This window comes from Dipodomys spectabilis, unplaced genomic scaffold (genome assembly GCF_019054845.1).
Source record: "Dipodomys spectabilis isolate Male_0828 unplaced genomic scaffold, ASM1905484v1 ptg000092l, whole genome shotgun sequence".
In the NCBI taxonomy this organism is placed as follows: Eukaryota; Metazoa; Chordata; class Mammalia; order Rodentia; family Heteromyidae; genus Dipodomys; species Dipodomys spectabilis.
The window spans coordinates 4,302,802-4,319,529 of record NW_024870769.1 but is presented as its reverse complement, the minus strand read 5'-3'; the positions used below and the strand labels follow the sequence as shown (position 1 = coordinate 4,319,529).

At 45.3% G+C, this 16,728-nt stretch overlaps 1 protein-coding gene across 5 annotated transcripts in view; it reads right to left on the bottom strand.

Moving 5' to 3' along the window:
- The window catches only part of Nfe2l3 (nuclear factor, erythroid 2 like 3), a 39,199-nt gene extending 38,042 nt beyond the window's left edge, over positions 1–1,157 (bottom strand). For all 5 annotated transcript variants that reach the window (XM_042684937.1, XM_042684939.1, XM_042684938.1 and 2 more), the window contains exon 1: positions 364–1,157. In XM_042684937.1, coding sequence (XP_042540871.1) covers positions 364–942 — 579 coding nt within the window. In that variant the 5' untranslated portion in view covers positions 943–1,157. The remainder of the gene's footprint in view (positions 1–363) is intronic.
- Between the last annotated feature and the right edge of the window lie 15,571 nt (positions 1,158–16,728).

Genomic DNA, 16,728 nt, shown 5'->3' with positions numbered 1-16,728 from the left:
GCGCTAGGCCTGGGGATGGGGTCAGCCTTCCACGGTATCTTTCACTCCCGCACAGGTTCGGGGGAGAAAGACTTCTCCGCGCACGCGAGCCAGAAAATCAACACCCTCCACCCTTCTCCCTCCTCCCCACCCCAGCCATCAAGCATCCAAGCGGATAATGTCACCCCGAACCCCAGCGATAGCACTAACGATCTCCATTCGGATTCACAAAAGAGGGGACAGCGGGGGCGGAGGAAGCAGAGTCTAGGGGTTCACAATGGAGCGCCTGGGTGAGCCCTCCAGGGTTCCCAGCTGGTCCCCTCTTGGCTCCAGAAGGGTCAGGCGTGGTCCCTGCCCCCCGATCGCGTCCCGCTCTCCAATTACCTGGCCAGCGCGTCCACCCGCGTCCCGCACCTGTGCCGTCGGTTCGGCCGCTGCCTCCGCCTCCTCCTCCTCCTCCTCCTCGGTGGCGGCCAAAGGGCTACTGAGAGCCTCTCGGGGGTCCCCGCCGCCCCCCGGCGCCGCTTGGCTGCTGCTGTCCGCGCTGGCGCCGACTGCTCCCGCCGACGAGGCGGCGCCGAACAGCCCGCGAGCCCCGTCGGCGTCTCCAGCCGCCACGCTGTGCACCAGCCACGCATCCACTCGAGTGCGGGGGATGAAGGGGACCCCCAGGGCGCGCACCTCGCGGAGCAGCTGGCCCTCGAGGGGTGCCCCGGGGTCCGACGCCCGGCCTTTGGGGTGCTGCGGGCCGGTGCGCCCCCACTCTCCCAAGGCGGGGAAGGGGCTGAGCGCGTGTGCCGGGCGGGTCGGGCCGCCCAGCCACAGCAGCTCATCCCGCAGCGGGGCGGGCGGCGGCGGCAGCAGGTAGAGGTCCAGGTCCACGCGGAGCCCAGCCAGGCTCAGCAGGAGGGTGAGGTGCAGGAGGCCGCCGTCCGCCGCCCACCACGGCTTCAGAAGCTTCATCTCCTCCTCCGCGCGCCCGCCGACGCCCCGGCCGGCGCCCGCGGGTTCCGCTCTGCAGCCGCCTCGCTGGCACGAGCGGTTCCCCAAGCCGCTGGCACCTGCCGCGAAAGGACAGGGAAGAGAAACAATGGACGAGGGCTGGCAGCGGCCGTAGCGGGCTCCCCGCGAACAGGGCACAAAGGCACTCGCTGGGCAGCCGGGCACAGAGCCTGGCGCGGCCCCGGCTTGGAGAGGCGAAGGAGGAGCCACCTGTACGCCCGGCCCGCCGGACAGCCCGCCCCGGTTCCGGCCCCGCCCCGCCCCGCCCCGCGGGTGTCGCTGCGCGCCGGCCGCCGACCCTCGGCTGTCCTGGATCCACGCCCCAGCAGAGCTGCGCGGGAGGGGCTCCCGAGTGCCGCACCCCAGGGTGGGGGAGGACGCAAAGCTTGCTGGGAATAGAAGTTCTGGACACCCTGTGGCCTCTGGCAGCCCAGTGGCCACGAGCCTGGAAACTATTAAGGAGAAAGGCGAGAAAGGGAGGGAAGTGAGAAGGAGAGAGGAGACTGGATGTGCTGGCCATGGGAAAATAACTGGGCCGCTCTGAGGCCACCGGTGTCTTGCTAAGGGCTTGTACGTGGCCTGGCCGTGGCCGGGACAGAGGGTAAGCCTCATTATAATGGGCTTAGGAGTCTAACCCCTGGATTCAGATCTAGGGCCACCAGAAGCCAGTTGGGTGACTTTGTATGAGTTTCTTAACCTATGTTTCAGTTCCCTTGCTAGTAAAATGGAAATAATAGCACCTGCCAGATAGAGATACATGAAGTCTGAAATTTTAGGTACATTCCACCCAACTATAGAGATCAAACAGTATTACACCCATACCTACAGAGAGAGAGAGAGAGAGAGAGACAGACAGACAGACAGACAGACAGACAGACAGTCTCAGTCTGTTCTGAGACAACCTCAGTCTCTTCCTGATGCTGTTCTGAAATTTGCCAGATCTCTTTGCTTAGAATCTAAGTGAGGATAGAACACTAGCTCTACAGTAAGTATTCTTAAAGGCCTCCCTCCCCTGCTTCTTAGGCTGGACCTTGGACAATAGCTGATACTGGCTCAGTGCTTCCATTTCCTTAATGTGAAATGAGACAAATAATAGCATTAGACCTTTGGTGAGCTCCAGATAGTGCTTGCAAACCACCAAACACAGAAATGGATAAGGTAGGGAGTTTTGCTTTATTGCTCATCCTCCAAAGCTTAGCTCAAAGCTACATCCTTTGAATATTCCCTGTTGAAATTAATCTCGCTCCCATCTGTTCTCCTACAGTGCTTTCTCCATCTGCTAGCATTGTAACACTTGGCCCATTCTACTTTGTATTTTCAGTAGCAGAGGATTAGTCTGATCGGTCTTTTCTGAATTCCAGAGCAAGGAATATGTTTGGTTCACGTTTTGTACCTCTCTTACAAATGGAGGTTTTATTAACCCTTCCTTTTTTGGTGGAGAAGGATGGATTGTCCAAGTGAGGATTGGATGGGCAGCAGTTGGGCAAAGAAGCTGAGTAAGACTTTGTTTGTTGCCTGTGTGTGTAAGAGTGCACGCACACGTGGGCATGACTACTAGAGTTTGAACTCAGGGCCTAGGTGCTGTCATGAGCTTTTGTGCTCAAGGCTGGTGCTCTACCACTGGAGCCATAGCTCCACCTTTGGCTTTTGGATGGTTAATTGGATAGGAGAGTCTTCCTGACTTTCCTGCCTGGGCTGGCTTTGAACCTTAATCCTCAAAAATCAGACTCCTGTGTAGCTAGGATTACAGATGTGAGCCACCAGTGCTGGTCAGTGTAAGTTTATTTTTTGCTTAATTCACAATCCAAAGAAAAAGGTAGGATAGAGAGAGCCAGTGCTCTTCAGGGTCATTTAGGGACATAGAGGCTTTTATATTGTGACTGTCCTTTAGATTCTCTGAATCCCTTTCAACGTAAAGGGTATATGGAGTGGGTGAGGATCAAGCATGGGAGGATCTCATTGGCCAGGCCTGGACATGTTTCCCATGGCTTCCATTTACATTCCACTGGAAAGAAGCTGGCTAAATAACCACAACTAACATCAAGGTGAGCTGCCCAAGACCAAGATTAGAGCATAGGTGCCTCCCTTTGCCAGTTGTGGTGGACTACTGCCCCTTGATTTTATTCTGCATTCCATTCTTTTAAAAATCACTTGTCTGGCACCCTTGAATAGCTTGCTCTTCCAGCCCGTGCGTGCGTGCGTGCATGCCTGCGTGTGTGTGTGTGTGTGTGTGTGTGTGTGTGTGTGTGTGTGATTAATTAGAGATAAGAGTCTTACAGATGTTTCTGCCCAGGCTGGCTTCAAACCAAGAACCTCAGATCTCAGCCTCCTGAGTAACTAGGATTACAGGCGTGAGCCACTGGCACCCAGCTTCACTTCTGGTTTTTTTTTGCTGTTTGGTTGGAGGTAAGAGAATAACAGACTTTTCTTTGTATAGTGATCATCAGATCTCAGCCTCTCGAATAATTAGGATTACAGGCACAAGGCCACTGGTGCCTGGCTCTAGCTTCGCTTTGTAACTAAAATTAAGTTATCCATCCACAATAAACTAGTATAGAGTAGCTTGTTCAAAGAAAAGTAACATTTACCCTGCTCATGTAGGTTGTTTGGGGAGAATGGTCAAAGCAGGTGGCTCATATCACAGAAAGAGCTTTGGATTTCTGAGCCTGATACTAGTTTGGCCCAAACAAGTCATTTTAGAAAGAGTATCTATGCCTCTAGACCTTGGGGCATGTTAGATGCATAGAGAGAACAACTGGACAGATTTCTACATTCTTCCCTTACCCTTGTGTGTCTGAAAGCCCCGGTGGTAAGTAAGGACGTAGATTATGTTATAACTAAATTCCAGTGTTCTTGGTCAACTCTGTGGCTTTCAGTTCTGAAAGCAACTCCACATAGCTTTGGAAAAGAAAGCAAAAGATAACATACTAGACTCTGGGTTAACCCTCAGTCTGGAAGAAGAATCTGGAAAGATACTGTAGCTTTGGGGTGTGTGTGTGTGTATAGTAATACTGAGGATCGAGTTTAGGACCTCAGTCTTGATTCATGCCCCTAGTCCTTTTGCTTTTAGTTTGTTTTTCAGATAAGATCTTGAACTTTTGCCTGGGACCAGCCTCAGGCCATAAACCTTCTATCTTGGCTTCTGGAATTACAGGCCTGCACTTCCAGGCTGGGCTATATCTTCCTTTTTTGTTGTCTGCCTGGTGATCTAGCATTCATCTGGCTGTGGGCTCTAATTCCTAATTCACAGTTTGTTGAGAGAAAAGTAGCATGTGAGTAAGTTGGGACACAGGCAAAGTCACTGATTAGCCACAGAGTAGAAAGTATGAGTACCATCACTGAGAATTAATTAAATACAGTTTGAAAAGGCCCAGTTTATTACAAGAAGAAAGTTTACATTTAAGGACAATGACCCTGATCATTGTTTTTTTTTATTGTACAGAGGGGTTACAATTAGATGGGCAAGATAATGAGTACATTTCTTATCAAGCATTGTAGCCTCCTCTTTTGTTTCTCCTTCCCATCCCTTCCCATCACTCTCTTCCCCTGCCCCCCCAATCCCCCCCCATCATTATTTGATAGAGTAGATGGGTATTTAGTATTGGAACTGACCATTAATTTAGCACCTGAATTTTTTCATTTGTTTAATCATCTCCCTCAATCTCTTTTATATTTTCAGGTTCAACTATAATGTTCTCTCTTCTAATTCACGTCATTAACCAAATCCTTTTCAACTGCCCCTTTGTTCTTGTCAGTTTTCACCAATTCCTAATTCTATCCTTATTTCTCTGGTGTCTTCATCTTAGCTTTGGTAGCTGCTTTTGGGCTACCAGACTGCAAGAGTGGACCCCCAAAGCTAGTTTGCTTAGCTCACTAGGCCTACTTCAGAGCCCCTGTTGTGATGTATGTTTTGCTATGTTAGTATTCTTGTGAATCTCACTAAATTGGTATTTTAATTATGATTGATGTGACTCTGCTTTGACAGCACTAATTCCATTTTGAGCTATAACTCCATTACAAGCTGTAATTGAGAAGTGGCTGGCTGATAGTCACCTTGATAACTGCATGCTGATATGCAAATAAGATAGTTGGCGGGCTGGGAAGGTGGCTCAGTGGTAGAGCGCTTGCCTTGCATGCCTGAGGCCCTAGGTTCAATTCCTCAGCACTACATAAGCAAAAAGAAAAAAAGCCAGAAGTGGTGCTGTGGTTCAAGTGGTAGAGTGCTAGCCTTGAGCTGAAGAGCTGAGGGACAGCGCCCAGGCCCAGAGTTCAGGCCCCACGACTGGACCCCCCCCCCCCAAAAAAAAAAAAAAAGATAGTTGGCATCCCAGACTTTGCCCTCTCAAACTGGCATCTTGAAGCTGAGATAATATACCTCTTGGAACTGTAAATGCTGGTGCCTTCAGACTGCCATTAGGGACACATCTTGTGTGACTCTACCTTTTGCAGATATTCACTCTGAAATAATACCTGCTACTTGAGGCTCAGTCTGAATCAATAATTCTTTGCTTCACTTCTGATGGCTTGGTGGCATTTTGGCTTCAGTAGAATGTCAACTTAAATAACAAAATACCAAGATGTTTGACAATTTTTTCTGTGAATTCATTGTACTTGGTTTGTTACTAGACTTAAGTGCTTAAGTGACTTCTTTCTTTTACTTGTTTTTGTTCATGCTTTTTTTTCAAAGGTAAGCCTTCATTTAATCTCCACTTATCTTTTTTTTAATGTTTTTTTATTGTGAAAATACTGTACAGAGGGGTTATAGTTACACGAGCAAGGTAATGAGTACATTTCTTATCCAGCATTGTCGACTCTTTTTTAAGCTATTTATCTTTGTTTCACTTGACATCATTTGGTTAGAGGATAAACAAGCTATTGTTGGAGGAATTATAATTCTTTTTTGGTGGTTGCAGTACTGGGATTGAACTTGGGGGTTCATTTGGCTTTTTCCACACAAAGCTGGTGTTCTACCACTTGAACCACTCCTCTACTTCCAGCTTTTTGCTGGTTAATTGGGGATAAGAGTCTGGGCCTTATTTGCCTGGGCTAGCTTTGAACTTGGATCCTCAGATCCCAGCTTCCTAAGTAGCTGGGATTACAGGTGGGAGTCATCAATGCCTGGTAGAGTTACAGTTCTTTTTTTTTTTTTTTTTTTGGTCGGTCGTGGGACTTGAACTCTGGGGCTTGGGCGCTGTCCCTCAGCTCTTCAGCTCAAGGCGAGCACTCTACCACTTGAGCTACAGCGCCACTTCCGGTTTTCTGGTGGTTTATTGGAGATAGGAGTCTCACGGTCTCTCCTGCCCGGGCTGGCTTTGAACCGCGATCCTCAGATCTCAGCCTCCTGAGTAGCTATAGAGTTACTGTTCTTGAAGATAATTTATCACCAGGTGTTAGAGAACTGAGCTGCTCTTGACAGTCTAGTGGGACAATTCCCTTTTGATTTCTGCCTGCCTTCTATCTACCTTCTAAAAATTTAGTCACAGTTTTACTTGAATGAATGTCTATGAAATTGTAGTGGGTTGAATGTATCTAAAATTTAATCAGCACAAACCTCAGGATATCATCTTTTTGGGAAATGGGGTCTTAGAAAATATAACAAAAGTAATATGAGGACAAGATTACATCAGTATCTGAGTGGGCCCTAAATCAATGAGATTGGGGTGCCAATGTCTTACATCTATAATCCTAGCTACTTAGGAGGCTGAAATCCGAAGATTGTGGTTCCAAGCACCTGCACAGAAAAAGACTCTGTAACTCTTATCTCCAGTGAACCAGCAAAAAGCTGGAAGCAGAGCTGTGGCTCAAGTGGTGTAACACCAGTCTTGAGTGAACAAGCCAAGCAAGAGTGCCTAAACCCTGAGTTTAGGCCCAAGCATGGGCATGTGTGCATGCACACACACACACACACACACGAATTCAATAGGAATACCTTATAAAAAGGACACATAGAGACACAGAGGAAGGGCTGAGGAAGTAGCTTAGTGGAAGAGTACTTGCCTAGTACCACAGGGTCCTGGGTTTGATCCCCAGTGCCACTCCAACTCCTTATCCCCCAAAAAAAGAAAAGGAGGAAGAAGATACTGTGAAGATGGAAGCAGAAGCTAGAGAGATACCGCCACAAATGTGGGAATTTCAGGAATAACCAGAAACTAGAATAGGCAAGGAAGACTCCTTCTCTAGAACTTTCAGAGGGAATATGGAATATGAGCCTGCAGAGTTTTGATTTCAGAATTCTGCTCCCTGGAATGGTGAGAGGATGCATTTGTGTTGTCTTCATCTGTGATTGTTAAGGCCTTCCTAGGAAGCTAATGCAGATTCATTTTATTTTCCTTTCCTTTTAGTTTTGTTCTTGGTATATAAGAACTGTTTTTCATAGAACAATATTCAGCCACAAAAAAGAGAAAGAAATTCTATCTATTTGTCCACATGGACAAATCTGGAGGAGATTATGATAAATGAATAAACCTACACACAGAAAGAGAAATGCTGTATGATCCCATTAGTGTGTTCAATCTAAGCCTCAAAGTTATAGTTCTAGAGGCAGAATAGCATGGTACTTACCAAGGATGGAGAGGGAACATGAGAAGTCATTGCTTGAAGCATACAAACTTTGCTATAAGATGAATGAATACATTCTGGGGCTCTAATGTGCAACATAGGGATTGTATTGTTTCATTGAAATTCACAAAGAGTAAAAGTTTACGCACACACACAAATGGTAACTAATTTGGGTGATAAAATTGTTAAGTTGATATGGTAAAAAAAAATCTTGTAATATGTACATATATCTAATCATCACATTGTACCCCCTTGAACATACACATTTTCTGTAACCTTTTTTTGGGGGGGGGGTCTGGTCGTGGGGCCTGAACTCTGGGCCTGGGCACTGTCCCTCAGCTCTTCAGCTCAAGGCTAGCGCTCTACCACTTGAGCCACAGCGCCACTTCCAGCTTTTTTCTTTTTGCTTATGTGGTGCTGAGGAATTGAACCCAGGGCCTCGAGCATGCAAGGCAAGTGCTCTACCACTGAGCCACCTTCCCAGCCCCTAACATACACATTTTCTTTGTCAACTGTATCTCAATAAAGCTAGGAAAAAAATAGACTTTTCCTCCTGAGTAAAGCTGGGGCTGCTGTGGGTGCTATTGAGTTAGAGGTGCCCTGGGAGGTCCAGGGTGGCAGACAGATTGGTGAACTTGGATTTTGAACTATGGATACCTTCAAGACCTATACTTGTCCTTGTGGTGTATCATGGAAGTCAGACGAGTCTGCTCAGGTGGGCAGTTGCTGTTCTGAGGAGACTCCCGCCATCCTTTCCTTGACTCCTGTCATACCTTCTGGCTCATTGGCACCTGTTCTTAACTTACCCTGTCTTCTCTTCCATCTGCTGCAAGGCTCCAGCACCATGCCACCTCAGGCTTTCACCAAAGAAGCTGATGAAACACAGCTTGTGACTTGCTTTCCCAATTGGGAAATAAATTTATTTTCCTCCTGATTTTAAATTATATGCTCATTATATATAGCAGAAAAGAAATCAGAAATTAAATTGTCTAGCCAGGTACTAGTGGCTCATACCTGTAATCCTAGCTATTCAGGAAGCTAAGAGCTTAGGGTTGCAGTTTGAAGCTAGCCCAGGCAGAAAAGTCTGTGAATCTCTTATCTCCAATAAAGTATCAAAAAAGCCATAAGTGGCCAGAGTTCTGGTGTCTCACACCTGTGAATCCTAGCTACTCAGGAGGCTGAGGTCTGAGGATCACGGTTCAAAGCCAGCCTGGGCAGGAAAACCCATGAGATCTTATCTCCAATAAACCACCAGAAAGCTGGAAGTGGCGCTGTGGCTCAAGTGGTAGAGCACTCACTTTGAGCTAAAGAGCTGAGGGACAGCATCCAGGCCCAGAGTTCAAGCCCCATGACCGACAAAAAGAAAAGCCAGAAGTGGAGCTATGGTTCAAGTAGTAGAGCATTAGCCTTGAACAAAAGAAGCTCGTGGACAGTACCTAGTCTTTGAGTTCAAGCCCCAGGACTGGCACACATACACAGACAACACACACACACACACACACACACAAACACACACACACACACACACACTACCCTCTTGGGTTGAGTCCATCTTCCATATAAACACAATTCCACATTGTCATCAACACAGGTTGCAAAATATCCCATAATATGTATATACCTGTCTTAAGAGCTAAACAATTTCTTACTACTAAGTGTTTAGGGTATTATTAAATTTTTACTGCTATAAACAACTGTGATAAATTCCTCTTACACCCGTATTTGGGTACATATTATAGTATAAAGTCTCCAAAATTTCAAGGAATGAACATTTTTGGAGTGAGAATTTTTTTTTGGCCAATTTCTCTCCAGAAAGGACCATAGATGATGATTTTCAGTCACTTACAAACAAATATATCCCATTTCTACAGTAAATATTCCCTGATTTTCTCAGTAAAACTAGTATAACTTACTATTATTGACATCTATTTTAGAAAGTACTTAATTTTTATATGTTTATTAGAACTTTTTTGAGACTACTTTTCTTCCCCATTTCTATCTTGCCTCATTTCTGTTTTTTTGTCTTTTTCTGTGTCAGTACAGGGCTGGAACTCAGGATCTTGGCTTTTGTGGTCAGGGTTGCCCTCTACCCCTCTACCACCTGAGCCACAGCCCCACTTCCAGCTTTTTGCGGATTCATTGGCGATAGGAGTCTCTGGTTTTTTCCTGCCCAGCCTGGCTTCAAACTCAGATCTTCAGCTATCAGCCTCCTGAGTAGCTAGACTCATTTCTGTTTGACAGTGTTGGAAATCACCATCTCTCAGTATTACTTATTACTTTGTCACGTTTATAAGCACCGATTAACCAAGAACATTACTCTCTTGGATTTATAATTTAGTGCTAAGTATATTTTTCCAATTCTCTTGAAGTAGATCTCTTCAGGCCTGCAGGGTTGCCAAGATGGGTTAGAAAGAAACAGGATCTGGATCTGTTTTCTATAAAAGTGTCAATATTTGTTAAAACAAAGAGCTGGAAGCATCCCAGTGAGGTGCCATCTGTCCTTGTCTTTGAGAGCCTGCCAGGAAATCTTTTCACAGCCGAGATGATTATTTGGCATAGCTGATATTGAAATTCAGCAAGGTGGTTTGCAGATTTGAAACTGGTGTGTGTAAGGGATACTTGCTGTATCAAACTGCAATTCCAGGAATACATTTTACTTTTGAAGCTATACATTTTTGCCGGCACTGGTGGCTCACACATATAATCCTAGCTACTCAGGAGGCTGAGATCTGAGAATTGTGGTTTGAAGCCAGGTGGGGCAGAAAAGTCTCCATGAGACTTTTATCTCCAATTAACCCCTCCAAAACCAGAAGTGGCACTGTGGCTGGCTCAAAGTGGTAGATTGGCTGCCTTGAGCAAAAGTAGCTCAGAGACAGTGCCCAGGCCCAGAGTTCAAGACCCACAACCAGCAACAACAATAACAAAAAACTATAAATTCTGGATTGTTTATTTAATCCAGTACTTCCCATAGGAAACTTTTTGTGTGTATGTTTGTGTGGTTCTGGGTCTTGAACTCAGGGTCTAGGTGCTATTCCTGAGATTTTGTGCTCAAGGCTAGTACTCTATTACTTTGAACTATAGCTCTGTTTCTGGCTTTTTGGTAGTTAATTGGAGATAAGGGTCTCACAGATTTTTCCTGCCAAGGCTAGCTTTTATTTTCAGATCTCAGGCTTCTGAGTAGTTATGATTATAGGTGTGAGGCACCAGCACTTTTTTTTTTTGGGGGGGGGGGGTCCGGTCGTGGGCCTTGAACTCTGGGCCTGGGCGCTGTCCCTCAGCTCTTCAGCTCAAGGCTAGCGCTCTACCACTTGAGCCACTGCGCCACTTCTGGCTTTTTTCTTTTTGCTTATGTGGTGCTGAGGAATCGAACCCAGGGCCTCATGCATGCAAGGCAAGCACTCTACCACTGAGCCACCTTCCCAGCCCTTTTTTTTTGTTGTTGTTATTTGTTTTTAAACTAGGGCTTGAACTCAGGGCTTCTTGCTCTACCACTTGGGTCATACCTCCATTTCCAGCTTTTTGCTAGTTAATTTGAGGTAGAGACTTTTATCCTGTGTTAGCTTAGAACCACTATCCTCAGATCTCAGTTTCCTGAGTAGCTAGGATTAAAAGCATAAGCCACTGGCTCAGGCTCAGGCTCTGTGGCAGTTCTAGGGTTGACTTAGGACATTACACGGGGTATCAGATCACAGCCTGGGGCCCATGTGGTGCTCTGTTTCAGTCACGGGTAGTCCTCTGATGAGGCAGTGTGTCCAGCCTGTCCTGTGTGTGGTCAATGACCTAACCTGAGTTTCTGAGGAGAGACTTAGCCACCTGCATTCCTTTGCAGAAAACTCAGATTTTTTCAACTAGTATCCTGACAAGTCATTCACGAGACCATTTTTGTCCTGTAGGAGTGACATTCTGGTATGAATTCACCAGCGAATTCACAACTTCAGGGCCTAACTCTCCTTCAGTATATTACTTGTATTCTTAGGGATGCTTGTCACTTAGCATTTATATTTATAAATATATATATACATATATTTATATACAAATATATAAATATATACATATATTTATAAATATTTATATTTATACATATATTTGTATCATCCATTTCTTCCTTGAAAATGATTGGGAAACCTCAGATCATCTGTGGAATCTGACTCTACAATATTCTTTTTTTCCCCTTTTTTTTTTTTTCCCAATCCTGGGGCTTGAACTCAGGGCCTGGCACTGTCCCTGAGCTAGCACTCTACCACTTGAGTCACAGCATCACTTCCAGCTTTTTCTGTTTATGTGGTATTGAGGGATCGAACCCAGGGCTTCATGCATGCTAGGCAAGCACTCTACCACTAAGCCACATTCCCAGACCTCATTTTTCTTTCTACAATATTCTTTTTTTGGGGGGGGTCCGGTCGTGGGGCCTGAACTCTGGGCCTGGGCGCTGTCCCTCAGCTCTTCAGCTCAAGGCTAATGCTCTACCACTTGAGCCACAGTGCCACTTCCAGCTTTTTTCTTTTTGCTTATGGGGTGCTGAGGAATCAAACCCAGGGCCTCAGGCATGCAAGGCAAGTGCTCTACCACTGAGCCACCTTCCTAGCCCCTCTACAATATTCTTATCACCCCCAAAACACTCCACTTAGCAAAGTAATTCCTTCCAAGCTAATTTCCAACAGATAATGCAAATCCTCCTTTGGACCTTCATTAAATCTTGCTCTTCTTTGGAAAAGAATGGTCAGCCAGGCCTCAACCAGGAGTCTAGACAAGTTCCCTTCCTTATTTGCTCCTCCTCTCCCTGCTAGGTTGGAATGCACTAGGGCAGTGTAGCTTGTCTCTCTGCAGTCTACAGGTGCTCTGCATGTAGCTCTGCCTAGCTGAATTAGATGTATCTAGAGAGTCCAAGAGGATCTTGGCCACTGTGTACACATCATTCCTGCCCCTAGAACTGCATGAGCACATTTAGCCAATGAGTTTTTAGTATGGGTTAAATTGATTAAATTATTAAATATTTAATGAGTACCTACTGTATATCTGGCATGCTTCTGAGAACATTGCTCTGTAAGTAAGACAAAGAACCAACCTAATAGAGCTTGCAATCTATTTGTTAAGAGACAGGGAATAAGCAAATTGTCAGGGGACAATAAATGCTAGGAAGAAAACTAAAGTAGGGGATAAAAAATGGGGTGGGGAAGGCATGTGTATGAGCACACAGCAGTGTATTATACAAAAGAGAAGACAGGAAGGTGGGCTAACACTTTATCACGTTAACCACAGCTGCACTCCCAGCCTTTTCTACTAATTAATAAGGGATAAGAGTTTGACATACTTTCCTGGGCAAAGTCAGCCTGGGCTGACTTTGAACACAATCTTCAGATGTCAGCCTTCTGAGTAGCTAGGATTACAGGAGTGAGCCATCAGCATCTGTTTTTTGTAAGTCTCTTAAAGTCTGACTTCACCTTCCTCTTATTTTCCCCTTGTCATGTATTTGTTGAAGAAGCCTGGTGATTTGTTTCTTAGATGATCTTTTTTTTAAATTGTGAAAATACTGTACAGAGGGGTTACAATTACATGGGCAAGATAATGAGTACATTTCTTATCAAGCATTGTAGCCTCCTCCTTTGTTTCCTCTTCCCATCCCTTCCCAGCCTCCCTTCGCCCCCCCACCCAATCCTCCCCGCCCCGCACCAAAGTTGTGAAGTTTGTTTTCGACATAATGACTTGTATATCTCATTGTTGCAATGGGTCCACCTGTATCCCTATTTAAAGGATTTGTTTTTCCCCTTCCCCTCCACAAATTATACGGACATCAAATACAGTGAAAGCAGGGGTTACACTGTGGGGGAGGGACATACAAAGCAATAAAGAAATCATCTTATAAATGTGTTAGAAACAATCGCATGAAAGAAAAAAAAAACATTTGAATACATATCTTAGGGTTCATTTCCGTAACATCACCTTACCTGACCTTTTCTGCTTGACTCAGACATATACTAGATATTGCAAATAAGGGAAACCATGGGACCTATGTTTCTTTGGGCCTGGCTTACTTCACTTAACATAATTTTTTCCAAGTCTTTCCATTTCCTAACAAATGGGGCAATGGCATTCTTTCTGATGGAGGCATAGAATTCCATTGTGTATATATACCACATTTTCTTGATCCATTCATCTACTGAGGGGCATCTGGGTTGGTTCCATATCTTAGCTATGGTAAATAATGCTGCAATAAACATAGTCTTGCTGGTAGCTTTAGTGTGGTCTTGTTTGTAAACATTTGGGTAAATGCCCAAAAGTAGATGATCATTTTTTAAGGCAAGATCTAGATAGTTAGCCCAGGCTGTCCTTAAACTCTTGATCTTCCTTTCTCAGCCTCCCAAATGCTGGTATTACAGGCATGTGCCACCATGTCTGGTTATTCATTTTAGATTTTTCTGTATATATCCCAATGAAATTTCTGAATGTATTCCATTGCCTCCTGCATTTCCCATAGACAATAGTTAGCTCCAGTGACATTATCTGATGGAGGTTTTGGCCAAGACCATCTCATAGGAGGCTCTGGGAATTTCTTGTTGTCTCAGGATGTCTATCATGAAGTGTAGAATTTTTCATTCTTATTTATTTATTTATTTATTTATTCTTTTGCCAGTCCTGGGGCTTGAACTCAGGGCCTGGGAACTGTCCCTGAGCTTATTTTGTTCAAGGCTAGTACTCTACCACTTTGCCACAGTGCCACTTTCTGTTTATGTGGACTGAGGAATGGAACCCAGGGCTGCATGTATACTAGGCAGACACTCTACCACTAAGCCACATTCCCAGCCCTGGCTGCTCTTTCTGAGATGTTAGGACCAACGGGCACTGTCCCTGAGCTTTTATGCTCAAGGCTAGAGGGGCCACCTCTCTTCTCTCAACATTTTTGGGAGCTAATTGGAGATACGAATTTCACAGGCTTTCTTGCACAGGCTGGCTTTGAACTTCTTAGACCTCAGCCTCCCCAGTAGCTAGGATTGCAGGTGAGAGCCAGTGCATCCAGGTTGGGTGGGTTCTTTTGTTGTCCTCCTGATTAAGTTGCCGTGGGTCTTTTTATTTCGTAGTCTCAGTGGCAAGAGTCCTTGTTTTGGCTCTGCTTTTCCCATTGGGATTCCAACAGCAAGCTTTGCATAAAGGTCATAGTAATCTAGCATTTTCCCTCCAGACAACATTAACACGGCTCTGTTCTGCCCAGACATGCGCTTGAAGGGGAAAAATGAGTGGTAGATTTGGGATTGGTGACTGGAAAGTGAGGACAGCTGCTACTGATTGATAGACTCTTCTAGTTGTTTGTTCTACTCACATGCTAAAGCCTCAGAAGCTCTATGCAAAGAAGCATTGTTCAATTCCTGCTTTGTTTAACTGTGTCTTCCTAGTTCATTTGAACAGCATTTTTCTTTTTTTATTTTGTTTCTATCTTCACTTTTTCTTTATAGTATTTCTTCTTATCCATTGCTTTAGTGAATGCTATTTTAGTGTCTAGGTTAGTTAAAAGCATATCACTTGTTAATATGTACATTTTTGTATGTAGTAGGATTTGAACTCAGAGCCTTGGACTTGCTAGACAGGTGCTTTAGCTCTGATCATGTATCCAGCTCTGTTCTGAATCAGTTATTTTTGAGGTAGGGTCTTGCTTCAGGTATACATGCACCTGGATCCCGATTCTATTTTATGCTTTCCACTGGAAATAGTAACAAGTATGCCACTACACCCAGCTTCTTCCACTGAGATAGTGTCTTTCAGACTTTTCTTTTTGGGCTGGCCTGGAACAGAGGTCCTCCCCATCTCAGCCTCCAAAGAGCTGGAATAATAGATGCTCAAGACTGACCAGCTATTGGTTGGGAAGGGGGTCTTGGCTGCAAAACTGACTACATCCTTTGAAATGCTTTGGAGTAGATAGTAAAATTGTCAATATTTCTGGCAAAGTCTCACCTGGAAACTTGTTTTGTTTTGTTTTGTTGGTTGTAGGGTTTGAACTCTGGGCCTGGGTGCTGTCCCTGGGCTCTTCAGGTCAAGGCTAGTGCTCTACTACTTGAGCCACAGCCCCACTTCTGGATTTCTGAGTGGTTAATTGGAGATAAGAGTCTCATGGACTTTCCTGCCAGGCTGGCTTTGAACCATGATCCTCAGACCTCAGCATCCTGAGTAGCTAGGATTACAGGTGTGAGCCACCAGTGCCTGGCTCACCTGGAAACTCTGAATTGAGATTATTTCCCTAGAAATAAATGCTTGAGCCAAAGAAGGAAATATTAACTTCCCTCATCACTGCGACCTTGCAGTTTTGGTGGGAGCCTATGATAAAACTTCAAGAAATACCACAATGTCCTGAAAGAAGCCAGGGGACAATCTCTTTCCCTCCTTCTTTCTTTCCCTCCTTTTCCTCTCCCTCCCTCTCACTCTGTTTCTCTCTCTCTTCTCTCTCTCCCTTTGCCTCTCTCTCCCTGGTGACCTCTCTCTCTCTCCCTTTCTTTTTGTCTCTTTCTTTCCATTGCTGTACCTCAAGATAGTCTCCAAACCATGTCTCAGAGGCTCATCCTCACCATATTTCTTCTCCAGGATCACATGGCTGTGGGTTCTGTCTCCATGTACACAGTACAAGTTGGTTAGTTGAGGTCTTTGAGGATTCATGATTGACCTTCCAAGGCCATGGGTCTGACACTACTTCTTCCACGGGTCTTTAGGAAGAAGTGTCTACTTGAATTGCAGTTCACTTATTAGCTCTGTGTGTGTGTGTGCGTGCGTGCGTGCACATGCTCACGCACATATGTGTGCATGTGCACCAGTTGAGACTTATATGCAGGGTCTGGGTGCTGTTTCTTAGCCTTTTTGCTCAAGACTGGCATTCTACATTTGAGTTACAGCTCCACTTCCAACTTTGTTGGTGGTTAACTGGAGATCAGAGTCTCATTGACTTTCCTGCCCAGGCTAGCTTTGCATGGCAATCTTCAGATCTCAGCCTCCTAATGAATTAGTAGCCACCGGCGCTGGCTTTACTTGATTGCTTTTAAAGAGAGCTCACCAAGTGGTCACTGTGCAGAGTTCAGAATATGATCTGCACCTTCAGGTCAAAGGTGAAGCTTAGCCCTTTTCTGAGTGAGAGGTTCAACCTCATCATAATCATCATAACCTGGAAGGCTCAGGATGGAAGCAGGAGTAGGTTTTGGTGAGGATGGGATT